The following is an 11,602-nucleotide window of genomic DNA, read 5'->3' on the forward strand; positions in this document are numbered from 1 at the left end:
CGGCCCTCCTTTCCATGGTCTTGCACGGACAATCCAAGGACACCCTCTATCCTCACATGCAACCGTGTAACGCAGCTTCATGTTTGAATGAACAACTTTGTGTGGCCTATAATGCGTAACAAAATATTCATCCAACCACATCTTCAGTTCAAAAAATGTTTCAAACTTTGACCCCGGCAAAATAATATTCTTCTCATGTGTGTCCCGATGAGAAGGTGGCCTAACTCCAAACAATATGCCTTCGCCTCCGTCAACCACGGCTTCATCCGCAAGGCTAAGATCCTCGAACAATGGTGTCCGGTGATCACGCTTTAATACCTTCGTGAAAGCTTCGGCCTCCTTTGCCGTGAACCCTTCCTCATCAACTTCTTCATCGGGACCCTCATCGTCAGACTCAGAGGCATAGCCACGTGAGTACGGAATAGAATGGTCCATTGTCTCTTGCAAATTATATTTGTCCAAATCACCAAGATTGTTGTCATGAAGAACATTACCATCATTCTCATCATCATCGTGCTCATCATTAGCCTCTACTAATGGTTCATGTTCAATGTTGACCTCTTCGTTGGCCTCATCGACACAAGAAAGAGGTTCAATGTTGGCCTCTTCGTTGATGGGTGCAGGAATAGCTTCAACAATCGAAGAGGCAACCCGGTTCAAATCCAACAAGTTAGGAACATTTGTTTTGATGGCAAATAACTCTAGAGCCTTGTCTAGTGATTCGGCCACCGTATCCTTGTATGCAAGCCAACATTGCTCGGAGTTGACACGCATGGTCTTCCAACGAATGTGCATTCCGAATCCCACATTATGCCTACCATCAAACTCAACTACATCACTAGGGTCCATCCAATTCAAATCCTTTCGGACTTGTTCCAACAATTCACCATGGCTAGGACACAAATCGAACACCATGTCAAGCTCATCCGGGTCCGGATCAATATTGCCTTTTAAAAAGGCATCCTTGTCCACGTGATGAACATAAACACATGTTCTTCCCATACCTAAACAACAAAGCATAGAACCTTTTTTATAAGCAATCATACAATTACAATAACCTTAGCTTAACTTCCAAATAACCCTAACCCCATCATAACCCTAACACAACCAAACATCCCTAACCCTAGCCTAACCATAGCTTAACCCTAGCCTAACCCTAAAACAACCATAATGCAAACATCCAAACAACCCTAATCCTAACCCCATCATACCCCTTATCCTAACATACAAACAAATACAACAATATCATATACATCCCACATTTCATGAAAAACTAGGGTTTCCTCAAATTTGCAAAAAAAAATCACAAAAGATTTTTATTTGGATGAGAATGAGGGGATTACCTTAGGAGAGTGATTGGACAACAAATGCCCAGTCCAAACCTTCAGATTTGATGATTTAAAGAAGGATTTGAGGGAGGGGCCAGTGGCTGGGAGAGGGGGAGGGGAATGAGGAGGGGGTGGGGAGGGGGGCAAGGCCTTCCTCCATTGCTGCAACCTCTGCATCAATCACGTCTGCACTGCACACCCCACCCCAGGAGGTACGAGCAGGCAACAAAAAATGATGATCCAGTGGAGTCCCGAAGAACTGTCCCTGTTCCCGTTGTCCCGTCAGTCTCGAACGATCCGTTTCCTTCGGATTAATTGGGCCTGGGGGCAGTAAACTGCACGACCGCGATTGCCAGCTGACCATCCCGATTGATGCGGTGCAAAATTTTAAGAATGGGTCTAAACACGGTGGCCAGTCAGTGGTGAACAAGTAGTAGGACGAGGACGACCGTTTATCCCGGCGGCCTGATCGAAAACTCTACGTTCCATTTCTACTCTTGAATCTTGATTGATTGGTTCCAGGTCTATCTTCCAACACTAATCAAAATCGAAGCTGTGTCAGACGAGGAATACGAGACCAAAAAGAAGCACCACCATACTACTGCAGTGACAGTCTATACAGCTGAGATCCGCATCAAGCCGCCGCGCCGGCCATGAAGGACACGACGCCGGCTGACCCCGAGGGCTGCAAGCGATGGGCCCCGGCAACCAACGCCGTGCTCGTTGCCTTCCTGCTGATCGTGCCGCCCATCTTCCTTCTACTTGGCGGCCGCAACGGCGAGAGGCCATCGGTCTGGATCAAGACGGCCGTGTCCGGCTTACGGCGAGGTTGTTTCTTTTTCTTCACTGTTTTCTCCTTTCTTTCTTTTTCTTTTTCGTTTTGCACGGTCAGGTTTCTCCTTTCTGTTAGGTAATGGTTTCAAGTCCGTTTCGTATAGTCGTGCACGCATTTTAAAATTAGACTTCGACCATAAATTAGAACAATTAAATAATGGATTATACTTCCTCCGTTCTTAAATATAAATCTTTTTAAGATTCCACTAAAAAACTATATACGAAACAAAATGAATGAATCTACACTCTAATATATGTCTATATACATCAGTATATAGTTTTTTAATGAAAACTTTTAAAAACTTATATTTAGAAACGGAGGGAGTATGTGATAAAAATTATATTCAGCTCATATTGAAAATAATTTTTTAGTGCTATAATATTGAAGTCACGAAAATATACATTATTGACCCAATTGATGGTCAAAGTTAGACTTTGGGATGTGTGCTAATTTTTACTTCTAAAACAGATACACTAATTGCCCGCACACTGGTTTGGACGAGTCTGCAAACACTCACACGGGAATCGACCATCTAACCATGCCCTCTAAATGTCTATCTATGCATATGCATGTCACAGTTAAATAAATAAGAGGATGTTCGAATGTCCGACGTAGTAGCTTTTGACTGACTATACGGATGTCTAGGCTTCCCCAACCCCCTCCCCCATGTTGGTCCTAGTTTGTCAGAATTTGGACGTTTGCCTCGAGCATGGCCGTTTGAGGGATATATCATTGAATGACAAAAAGTGTTCGGTCTCTCGCAAACAATATGTAAGGGCCATTTTGAGGGTCCGTGTTGGAGATGCCCTTAGCCCATGGGTGGTATTTTTCATCATTACTACGTTGCTTTTGCTTCCGATGAGGTGTCTTATAAAATATGACGATAACCATGTGTGAGTTGCCTGATTGTGCCAATGACAATTTTCGAGCGGAAGAAGGGGGGGGGGGGGTAGAGCAACAAGGATGGGAGAGACGACGTCGAACATGGCACCCTGACGAAGCCTAACGAGGGTCGCGCCTGAGATGGGAACGACGCACGAGGCCGCATACGAAGGAGAAGATTTGCTGATGCGGGTGTCGTCTGGTTCAGAAGATCACCGACGCGTGAGAATATAGAAGAGGGTATAGAGGGATGCTTGAGGCTAACTGTAAACCAATATCCGTGGTGGCTTGGGCAACACCAACGGCTGCGGGTGGCATGATGAAGAAGCTAAATAAGAAAAATCAATTGACGCTTATAAGTTTATCAGGTGATTGATGAATAGCATGCCCCAAAAACGCACGCATGATTGTGTTCAGCAGATGATGTAGAGGCTCAACGAAGATCCTGGAATTATGTGCAAACCCGGTAAATGAGATTTTCAGTAATCACGAAAAAATGAATCACAGGTCTCCACCACATTTGTAACAACTTTGAGTAAGTTAAGCTTTCACTTTAGTGGAAACTATATTTGAATATGGTTTTTACTAACCCACGTGGCATTTTTTCTCTGCAGTTTTTCTTTGTTCATTGTTTTTCAACCACTTGTGTCAGGTTTCAGACATTTTTGTTGAGTTTCGGTCACCTTTGTTAAGTTTTGGTCACTTTCGAAGTTCTCAGTCATTGTTGTGAAGTTTTCTTTTTTCCTTTCGCTATACCATATTCCTCACGTAGCAAGTTCTGGTTACGATATTTTATATGTTAGGGATCTTGTAAGCATAAAAGGAGAGGGAGAAATAGAGAGGGAGGGAGGGAGGGAGGAAGTACACTTTTTTAGTTTCTTCCGTTTTTTGCATTGGTTGCAGCTTAATGGTGGATAATAGAAGTGGTTGAAACTTTTGAAGTTTTCAGTGTTCTCCGCCCAACGCCCTAGCGACAATTCCTTTAGTAGAGGAAACAACTTTAGAATCCCCTTCATCTCAGTATGCATTACAAATTTCGAAAATTCAAGACACGACTTTGATTGACAACGTGTTCGCTAGAGTATGAAATTCCATGCCATTAGTAGAATAAGTTTCTAGTTGTTCAGGTGAGTACCATCCCGCCTCGATGTGGTTGGTTGGGGCCTCGCTGGCGGAGAACAATATTGACCACTGCGGGTATCATGTGGTTTGTGGAGGCATATGCTATAGAATAAGGGGGGGGGTGCCTACATGTGATGTCTTGGGCATAGGGTGGTGAAGTGCAACCGGTAGTGGCGCCGACCGCTAGTGGCAGGAGGTAGAGGAAGGTACAGAGGAAAATCAATTGACACACTTTTTTTTCAGACGTTCCGTTCACCATATGATGCGCATTTTCGAAAAAGATCCTGCAAATCCAAGCAAACCAAGTAAATGAGATTTTCAGTACACATGAGAAAATGTATCACATGTCTCCACCATACCCGTAGCAACTTTGAGAAAGTCGAGCTTTCACTTTAGACGAAACTATCATTGCTTAGGATTATTGCTAAGCCACACAACTGATTTTCTTCTCTTCAAAACTTCAATATTGTTTTAGCTACTTTATGTGAGGTTTCAATTTTTTTGTAAAGTTTTGGTCATGCTTGTGAATTTTTGGTCACTTTTACACAATGTTGAGAAAATCGTTAACTGGTAGCTGCTCATCCCGCTTGGGAGTAGCGATTAATCGCTGAATCATCCTATTAACTGGATTAATCGATCGACCATTAATCGAGATAATTTTAAAGTCAACAGAAGGAAAAAAAATATGGAGGAAAAACTCTACATTACAAATATGAACCAAATGGCACCATTTTATTTTCTCAATAGATGACAAACGTGTATACAACAACAATCATCCATGTGGGCATATAAATCATCAACAAACATGTATACAACAAAACTTTTTTGCTGATTTTCGCATGGGACATAACTCCGAGAGATGACGGCCATGCGGCTACAAACAGAGGAAAGGTGACGGCGACCGCACAGGGCGTCTCAACGGATCAATTGCTGGAGGTGGTAGGCCACGAAGGGGGAGGGGAAGCAGCGGCGTGCAGAGGAAGGAGAGAAACTAGGACACACATGGGAGGAGGGGAAACAACGACACGCTGACAAGGACTTGGCAAGCCACCATTTAGGTTGGGAGGGGATGAGCGGAGCGACAGGGGTGGGTGGAGGGATAAACCCTAGTTCTTCAGGATCGGGGACATTGGGAGGGGTTATGGGCCAAATAATCAGGCCAGGTCCTCATGAGGGGAAGTAGCGGCATGTAGAGGGAGGAGAGAAAGCTAGGACACTCATGGGAGAAGGGGAAACGGCGACACACTGACGAGGACCTGGCAAGCCACCATCTAGGTTAGGAGGGAATGAGAGGAGCGACAAGGGTGGTTGGAGGGTAGTTCTTTAGGTTGGGGACATTGGGAGGGGTTATTGACCAAATAATCGGGCTTTGTTTGCTCATGAGTTAGCAGGCCAACATCGACTAATCGGCCTCACAACCATTTAATCGGCCCAATAGATCATTTAATCGTCCTGACAAGTTATCGCTATGAATAGGAGTTACTCGATTCGGTCACCCCGTGAGTAGCTAACCGTCACTTAACTGATTAATCAGATGAATTCTTAAACATTGCTTGTGGAGTTGTTTTTCTTTTTGTTATTTCAGTCCCTGTTCGCAGCAAGTCTTGGTCACAACCTTTTTTAGGGCTTTGTAAACTTAAAAGGTGAGAGCACATGTTTAGTTGTTGATTTTTTTTAGCGAGTATTAGTTGTTGAATCTGTTGTAGTTGCAAATTGAGCTTTCACGTTTTCCTATAATTTTTCGTTTTTATCTAATTTTAGCTATGTATCTGTGCAATTGCTGCAGGTTATTGATGGAGAATAGAAGTGAATAAAACTCTTGAAGTTTTCAGTCAACTCCGTCATGCGCCCTAGTAGAGAATATAGCTTTCAGACCCCCTTATCTATCTTGTTAGAGCATTTCTAGCACACTCTCTAAACAGATTAAACTCATAAAAAAAAAAGATGTTTACAATTTCGGTCGAAAAAATGATGTGGAACAGACCACGTAAAACTTGTTCGACCCTTAAACTTTTTAAGGGGCACGGTAAATCCATGGACGAAAATCTTATATATACTGTTTCGAAGGCAATATATAGTTAAACCCGTAAACCAATCAAACCTCGTCGGAGTAGACGCGTCGCCGCGGAACTTGTTGGAAATTACCTGGAAGTCACCGGAATCCACCACGACACATCGGAAGAAGCCGCCACATGCTGGAATTTGCCGCCTCTGGTCCCAATTGCGGCCGATTTTACCTTCATTGCCGAGGCGAAGCCCTTTAGGGACACGGCGGAGCAGGTCACCTGCGGCCCGAATCAGGGCGTGACGACACCGGAGAAGAGCGAGGCAGGAGTGAGGGAGCTCGCACGGCTACATCCAGGAACGTGCACGTGGAGGCGGACAATGTCAGGCTTAAATCGAGGACGGACGGGCGTCAGAGAACGTGCAGTCGGGGCGAGCGGCGCATGGCTCCTTTATTGCATTTGTGGCTCGGAACTGGTGGCGCCAAGACAAGGCGGGGGCGAGGCAAGCGGCGTCGGGGTCTAGAACAAGACATGCCGTGGCCGAAGACGTCTTTCGAAAATTCATGTCACAACTTTGATCAACATCGTGTTCGGTAGAGTAAGCGAATCCGCTTGTTTGATTGAGTACCATCCGCCCCGACTGAAAAACAATACTTCTGCAGGTCCTGACGAAGTACCCTTAGTGAACCGGAGTGCAGCAGCACACGTTGACAAGCTTCTTGGCGGACTCTTGGTGGAAGGCTTGGATCAAGAATCCTGCCACAGCCGGTACCAGTCCGCCGTGTACCGTCGGAACGCCGGCAGGCAACCTTCGCAGCACCTGCTCACAAAACTGCGGAGCCACGAAGCCCTTCAAAGGCGGTGCGGCCCGGGCACTGCCGCCTACACCAACGCCCTGGAGCAGCTCAAGTCCGGCAAGAGCGTCGCGTCACCGGAGTGCAGGTACCTGGTCTCCATCTCGTACCGCGGCCTCGGCAACCGGATCATCGCCGCGGCGTCGTCATTCCTCTACGCGGCGCTCACCGGCCGCGTCTTCCTCGTCGACCCCAGCAACGGGATGGCCGAGCTGTTCTGCGAGCCCTTCCCCAACACGTCGTGGCTGCTGCCTCCGGGCTTCCCGCTCGTGAGCTATCAGGGCTTCTACCTCTCCACGCCGGAGCGGTACGGGAAAATGCGGGAGAACGGTATGCTCAGAACCGGCGAGGTAAACGGGTCCGCCGCCGCAGAGCTGCCGGCGTTCGCCTACATCCACCTCGACCACAACCAGACGGACCACGACAAGCTCTTCTTCTGCGACGACGACCAGCGGCTCATGTCCAGCATCCAGTGGCTGGTGATGAGGACGGACGGGTACATCGCGCCGGGCCTTTTCCTCGTGAGGGCGTTTCAGGAGGAGCTGGACGGTCTCTTCCCGGAGCGCGACGCCGTGTTCCACCACCTCGGCCGGTACCTGTTCCATCCGACCAACCGCGTCTGGGGCCTCATCACGCGCTACCACGACGCGCACCTCGCGCGGGCACGGCGCGTGGTCGGCGTCCAGGTGCGCGTCTTCCCGTGGCAGGATGGGTCGCCGGAGCTCCTGGAGCAGATCAAGACGTGCACGCAGAAGAAGAAGCTGCTCCCGGCGGTGCTGGAGGAGGAAGACGACGGGCCGGCGGTTACGACGACGCCCGGCCGCGCCAAACCCACCGCTGTTCTGATCACCTCCCTCAAGGCTTGGTACTACGACAAGATCAAAGCGGTGTACTGGGAGCGCGCGACGGCGAACGGCGAGGTGGTGGTCGTGGACCAGCCGAGCCACGAGGAGATCCAGCGATACCATGTGAAGTCGCACGAACGCAAGGCCTGGGCGGAGGTGTACCTGCTGAGCACGGCGGATACGTTGGTGACCACCGCCGAGTCGACGTTCGGGTACGTGGCGCAGGGGCTCGGCGGAATGAGGCCGTGGGTGCTGAGGATGGGGATGATCAACACCACGGTGAGCTGGCCGTGCAGCAGGGACATGTCCATGGAGCCGTGCTACCATGTCGCGCCGGTGTACGACTGCAAGCGACGCCGAGATGCCGGCAAGATCGTGCCGCATGTGCGCCACTGCGAGGATTGGCCAACGGGGTTGAAGCTAGTTGATCCAAAGGATTAGTGAAAAAGGAGTACAATAAGACCATTACCGAATTATCAACAATTGCTGGAGCATCTAATTCGAAGTGTATAGCGTTATTTCCAGTTAAGTTTTTTTTTACCTGTTAGTGCTAAGTTATATTTTTCTAACTTGGATAGAGCTTTATTAGTTAGCACTGATCCAAAGGTTCAGATAACACTAGTGAAATACTCCATACGTCCGAAAATAATTGTCGTACGAATAGATGTATCTAGATATATATTTTATTTCTAGATACATCCATTTTTATCATTTTGGCAACAAATAATTCCGGACGATGGGTGTATGAAACTTTGCCCGGCAATGTCAGGTTGGTTGCCAAATGCATTTCATCGGTATCTATTTATCTATCTATTTTATTCTATGTCCTCTGTACCTGATATACTTGTAGTTTTTTTTTCATCGAATATACTTGTAGTTAGGAGAACTATAAGTGGACTAGTTCTTGCCAACTACAAGTATTTAAAGTATTATAGTTTTTTTTGAATGCCGGCAGGAGAGCTGCCAAATTCATTGGCCAGAAGAAGGTATTACAAGAACTGGACTGCTCAGTTTATTGCGGAAAACCGGGCAAAAACCATAGCAACGTCTAACTAGACTAGACCTAGAGCACCACAAGACATACAAGGCGTCGGAAGGCGAAACCCCACAACACACTTGGCCGGGCACTCGAGCGCCTTCGCTGCTACGAGAGTGCACACCGACAACCGTCGTACCATACCGGGCAGCCGCGAGCATATCCATAGACCTCGAGAAACATCAGAGAGGAACGATAGGTCCGAAAGAGAAAAACCTATGCCCCACCAATCTCCCGAGCCAAGCCGACATAGCTCGCCCCACGCAATTGCATGTGAAGGATGCTCCTGTTGCTCTCCTCATCGACCAAAGCAGCCTGCTCCAAACGAAAGCACCACCAAAGACTCCACACACTTCCAAACATTGCCTGCTCCAAAAACCACCGCATCACCACCAACAAAGTACTCCATCACCAGATTTTGCTCCAAAGCAATGCTTCCAACGAAGTAATGACACCACGGGCGCCACCATTGCATACGGTTTTCACCGGGAGACAAGAACATGGAGCCAGGAGAGCTGTCGGACCCCTCGATGGCGCCTCCAACAAGGAAAAATCATACCCAAGGGCATCATTCGCCATCCGCTCAGACCGAAGTTAAGCATGACTTTCGTCGAGGAGCCGAACAACTATGTCTGAGGACAACGTCTCTGACACACTGTGACAGCCCGATGCCGACGTTTCAGAAGATTCCCCCTTTATTTCCGTTTACGTCGTGTGATTAGTTTTATTTGTTGCATCGTCATTTAGTTTGCATCATCGCATCATGCATGGCATCTTGCATCGCCTGTTGTGTGTGGTGTTTTAAGTGTGTGTGCTTCGAGGCTCTCCGAGTCTTAGTGCGATAGAAACTCCCCCTCTCCCCTCTTATTTCGTTTTTGTGGTTTTGCTAAAGTTCCGTTTTAACCCCTTTTAAAAATCGTCTTCTTTTAAAACTCCTTTTATTAAATGTGGGGGCAACCCTTGGGTTTTATTTTGTTTCTCCTTATGTGTTATTTTAAAACCCTCTCATTTTCTTTTCTCTTTTAAAGGGCTTATATTTTATTCTTTAAATAAAGAGATTTTATTTAATTCTTCAAAGGGGTTTGATTTTTATTCTTTTGTAAACGGGTTTTAACTTTTAATCCTTCAAAGGTTTTATTTTAATTCTTTTGAAAATGCCCAGCTATTTATTATAGCTGGGAATATTTTTTTCAAAGGAGTCAAAAGCCTTTATTTTTATTTTATTTTTGTTAAAAGCTTTCTTTGTTTAAAGTTATCTGATTTAAAAGTTTTTAAAAGAAAAAAAACAAGAGAGGAGGGGCCCAACCCCACGCAAGCCGGCCCAAGGCTTCCCCTCCCCTCCTACCCTAGCGAGGGAGCCCAGCCTCCCTCGTCCTCGTCCTCTGTCCCTCTCGTGCGCCGCCAGCCTCGCCCGATCCCCTTCTTCCCCGTCGTCCTCCCCAGCCTCCTCCCATCAGCCTCCCCTCTGTTCTTCCCCGAGCCCCGTGCTGGCCCCCGTCGTCCTCGCCTCGTCCCCTTCCCTCTCCTCGACCTCGCCAGCGGCCTCGCCCCTCCTCCTCGCTGCGCCCCGAGCCGCCTCGCCGTCTCCCGAGCCGCCCTCCTGCAGTAGGTTGAGCTCGCCGCCGTGGCCCTGCGCACCGCCCCGCCGTGGACGCCTCCCCGAGCCCCGCCGTCCGTCTCCTCTCGCCGTCTCCCGCCGTGCTGCGCTGCCGGGCTCGCCTCCCGCGGCCATGGCCGCGCACCGCCGGCGGCTTGCTGCCGCGCCGCCCACCGTGGTCTCCGCCTCCACGACCCCGGCCTCCTCCTGCCGAGCTAGCCGCTGCTTGCTGCTGTGCCGATGCCTGTCCCTGTTGCATGCCGAGGTTGCTGTTGTGCCATGCCTTGTTGCGTGTTGCTTGTACTGCTGCGTGGGCTACTGCCGCTAGCTGGTGCCTGATGCGTGCCGTTGCTCTTGCTGCTTTGCTAGTTGCTGCCGCTTTGCATTGCTGTTTCTAGTTGCTTACGTGCCTGCTTGCTGTGTCGTAGCTTGCTGCTGCTTGCCTGTTTGCTGCAGGTTGCTGTTGGTGTTGCTTGCTAGCTTGCCTGCTAGTTGCTGTAGCTAGCTACTATAGCTAGTGCTGTTAGTTGCTGCTGCTGGCTGCGTTAGTAGTTGCTAGCTTGTGTTAGTGCTAGCTGAAGCCTGCTCTGCTATATGTTGCTTCTTGCTGTTGTGTCGCCTGCCATCCCCGCCGCCGTGGAATCGACAAATTCGACGAGGACCACGTCATCCTCGACGGCCTCTTCGGAAACGTGTCTGACTCCCGACGCCGAAGATCGTCTACCGACGCAAGAGAACGACTACCATCGACGAGACCGTGTACGACTACTTCCACGACGACCACGACTTCCACGACGTCCGCTACGAACTGATCCGCTTCGAATCGCACGCTTCGAAGGTATACCGATGAGACGTGTCGTGTAACGAACGAATGTGTTGTATGAGTTGAATGTATGTATGCACCGTATGTTGCCGTTGCACGTTGTCCCTCTTATGTTGTGCCTCGACACATGGGAACCCGGTACCGGGATCACCCCATCGTTATTTTAGCGTTCCCGCACGCGCTCCCTATACGTTGGCACGATATCTCGACGAGTTATCGGGATAGGATCGTTGTCGTGGCTTCGTTTCCGTCTTTCCGCCATGGTTCCCTTTCG

At 48.6% G+C, this 11,602-nt stretch overlaps 1 protein-coding gene across 1 annotated transcript; it reads left to right on the forward strand.

Annotated features, from left to right (window-relative positions):
- Positions 1-1,981: 1,981 nt before the first annotated feature.
- Positions 1,982-8,522, forward strand: LOC123408340 (fucosyltransferase 2-like). The gene is made up of 4 exons (XM_045101462.1): positions 1,982-2,156; positions 5,753-5,810; positions 5,929-5,953; positions 6,697-8,522. Exons 1-4 carry the CDS (start codon positions 1,982-1,984, stop codon positions 8,311-8,313), a joined length of 1,875 nt encoding a protein of 624 aa, XP_044957397.1. The 3' UTR covers positions 8,314-8,522.
- The last annotated feature ends 3,080 nt before the right edge of the window (positions 8,523-11,602 follow it).

This window comes from Hordeum vulgare, chromosome 7H (assembly GCF_904849725.1).
Source record: "Hordeum vulgare subsp. vulgare chromosome 7H, MorexV3_pseudomolecules_assembly, whole genome shotgun sequence".
Classification (NCBI taxonomy): domain Eukaryota; kingdom Viridiplantae; phylum Streptophyta; class Magnoliopsida; order Poales; family Poaceae; genus Hordeum; species Hordeum vulgare.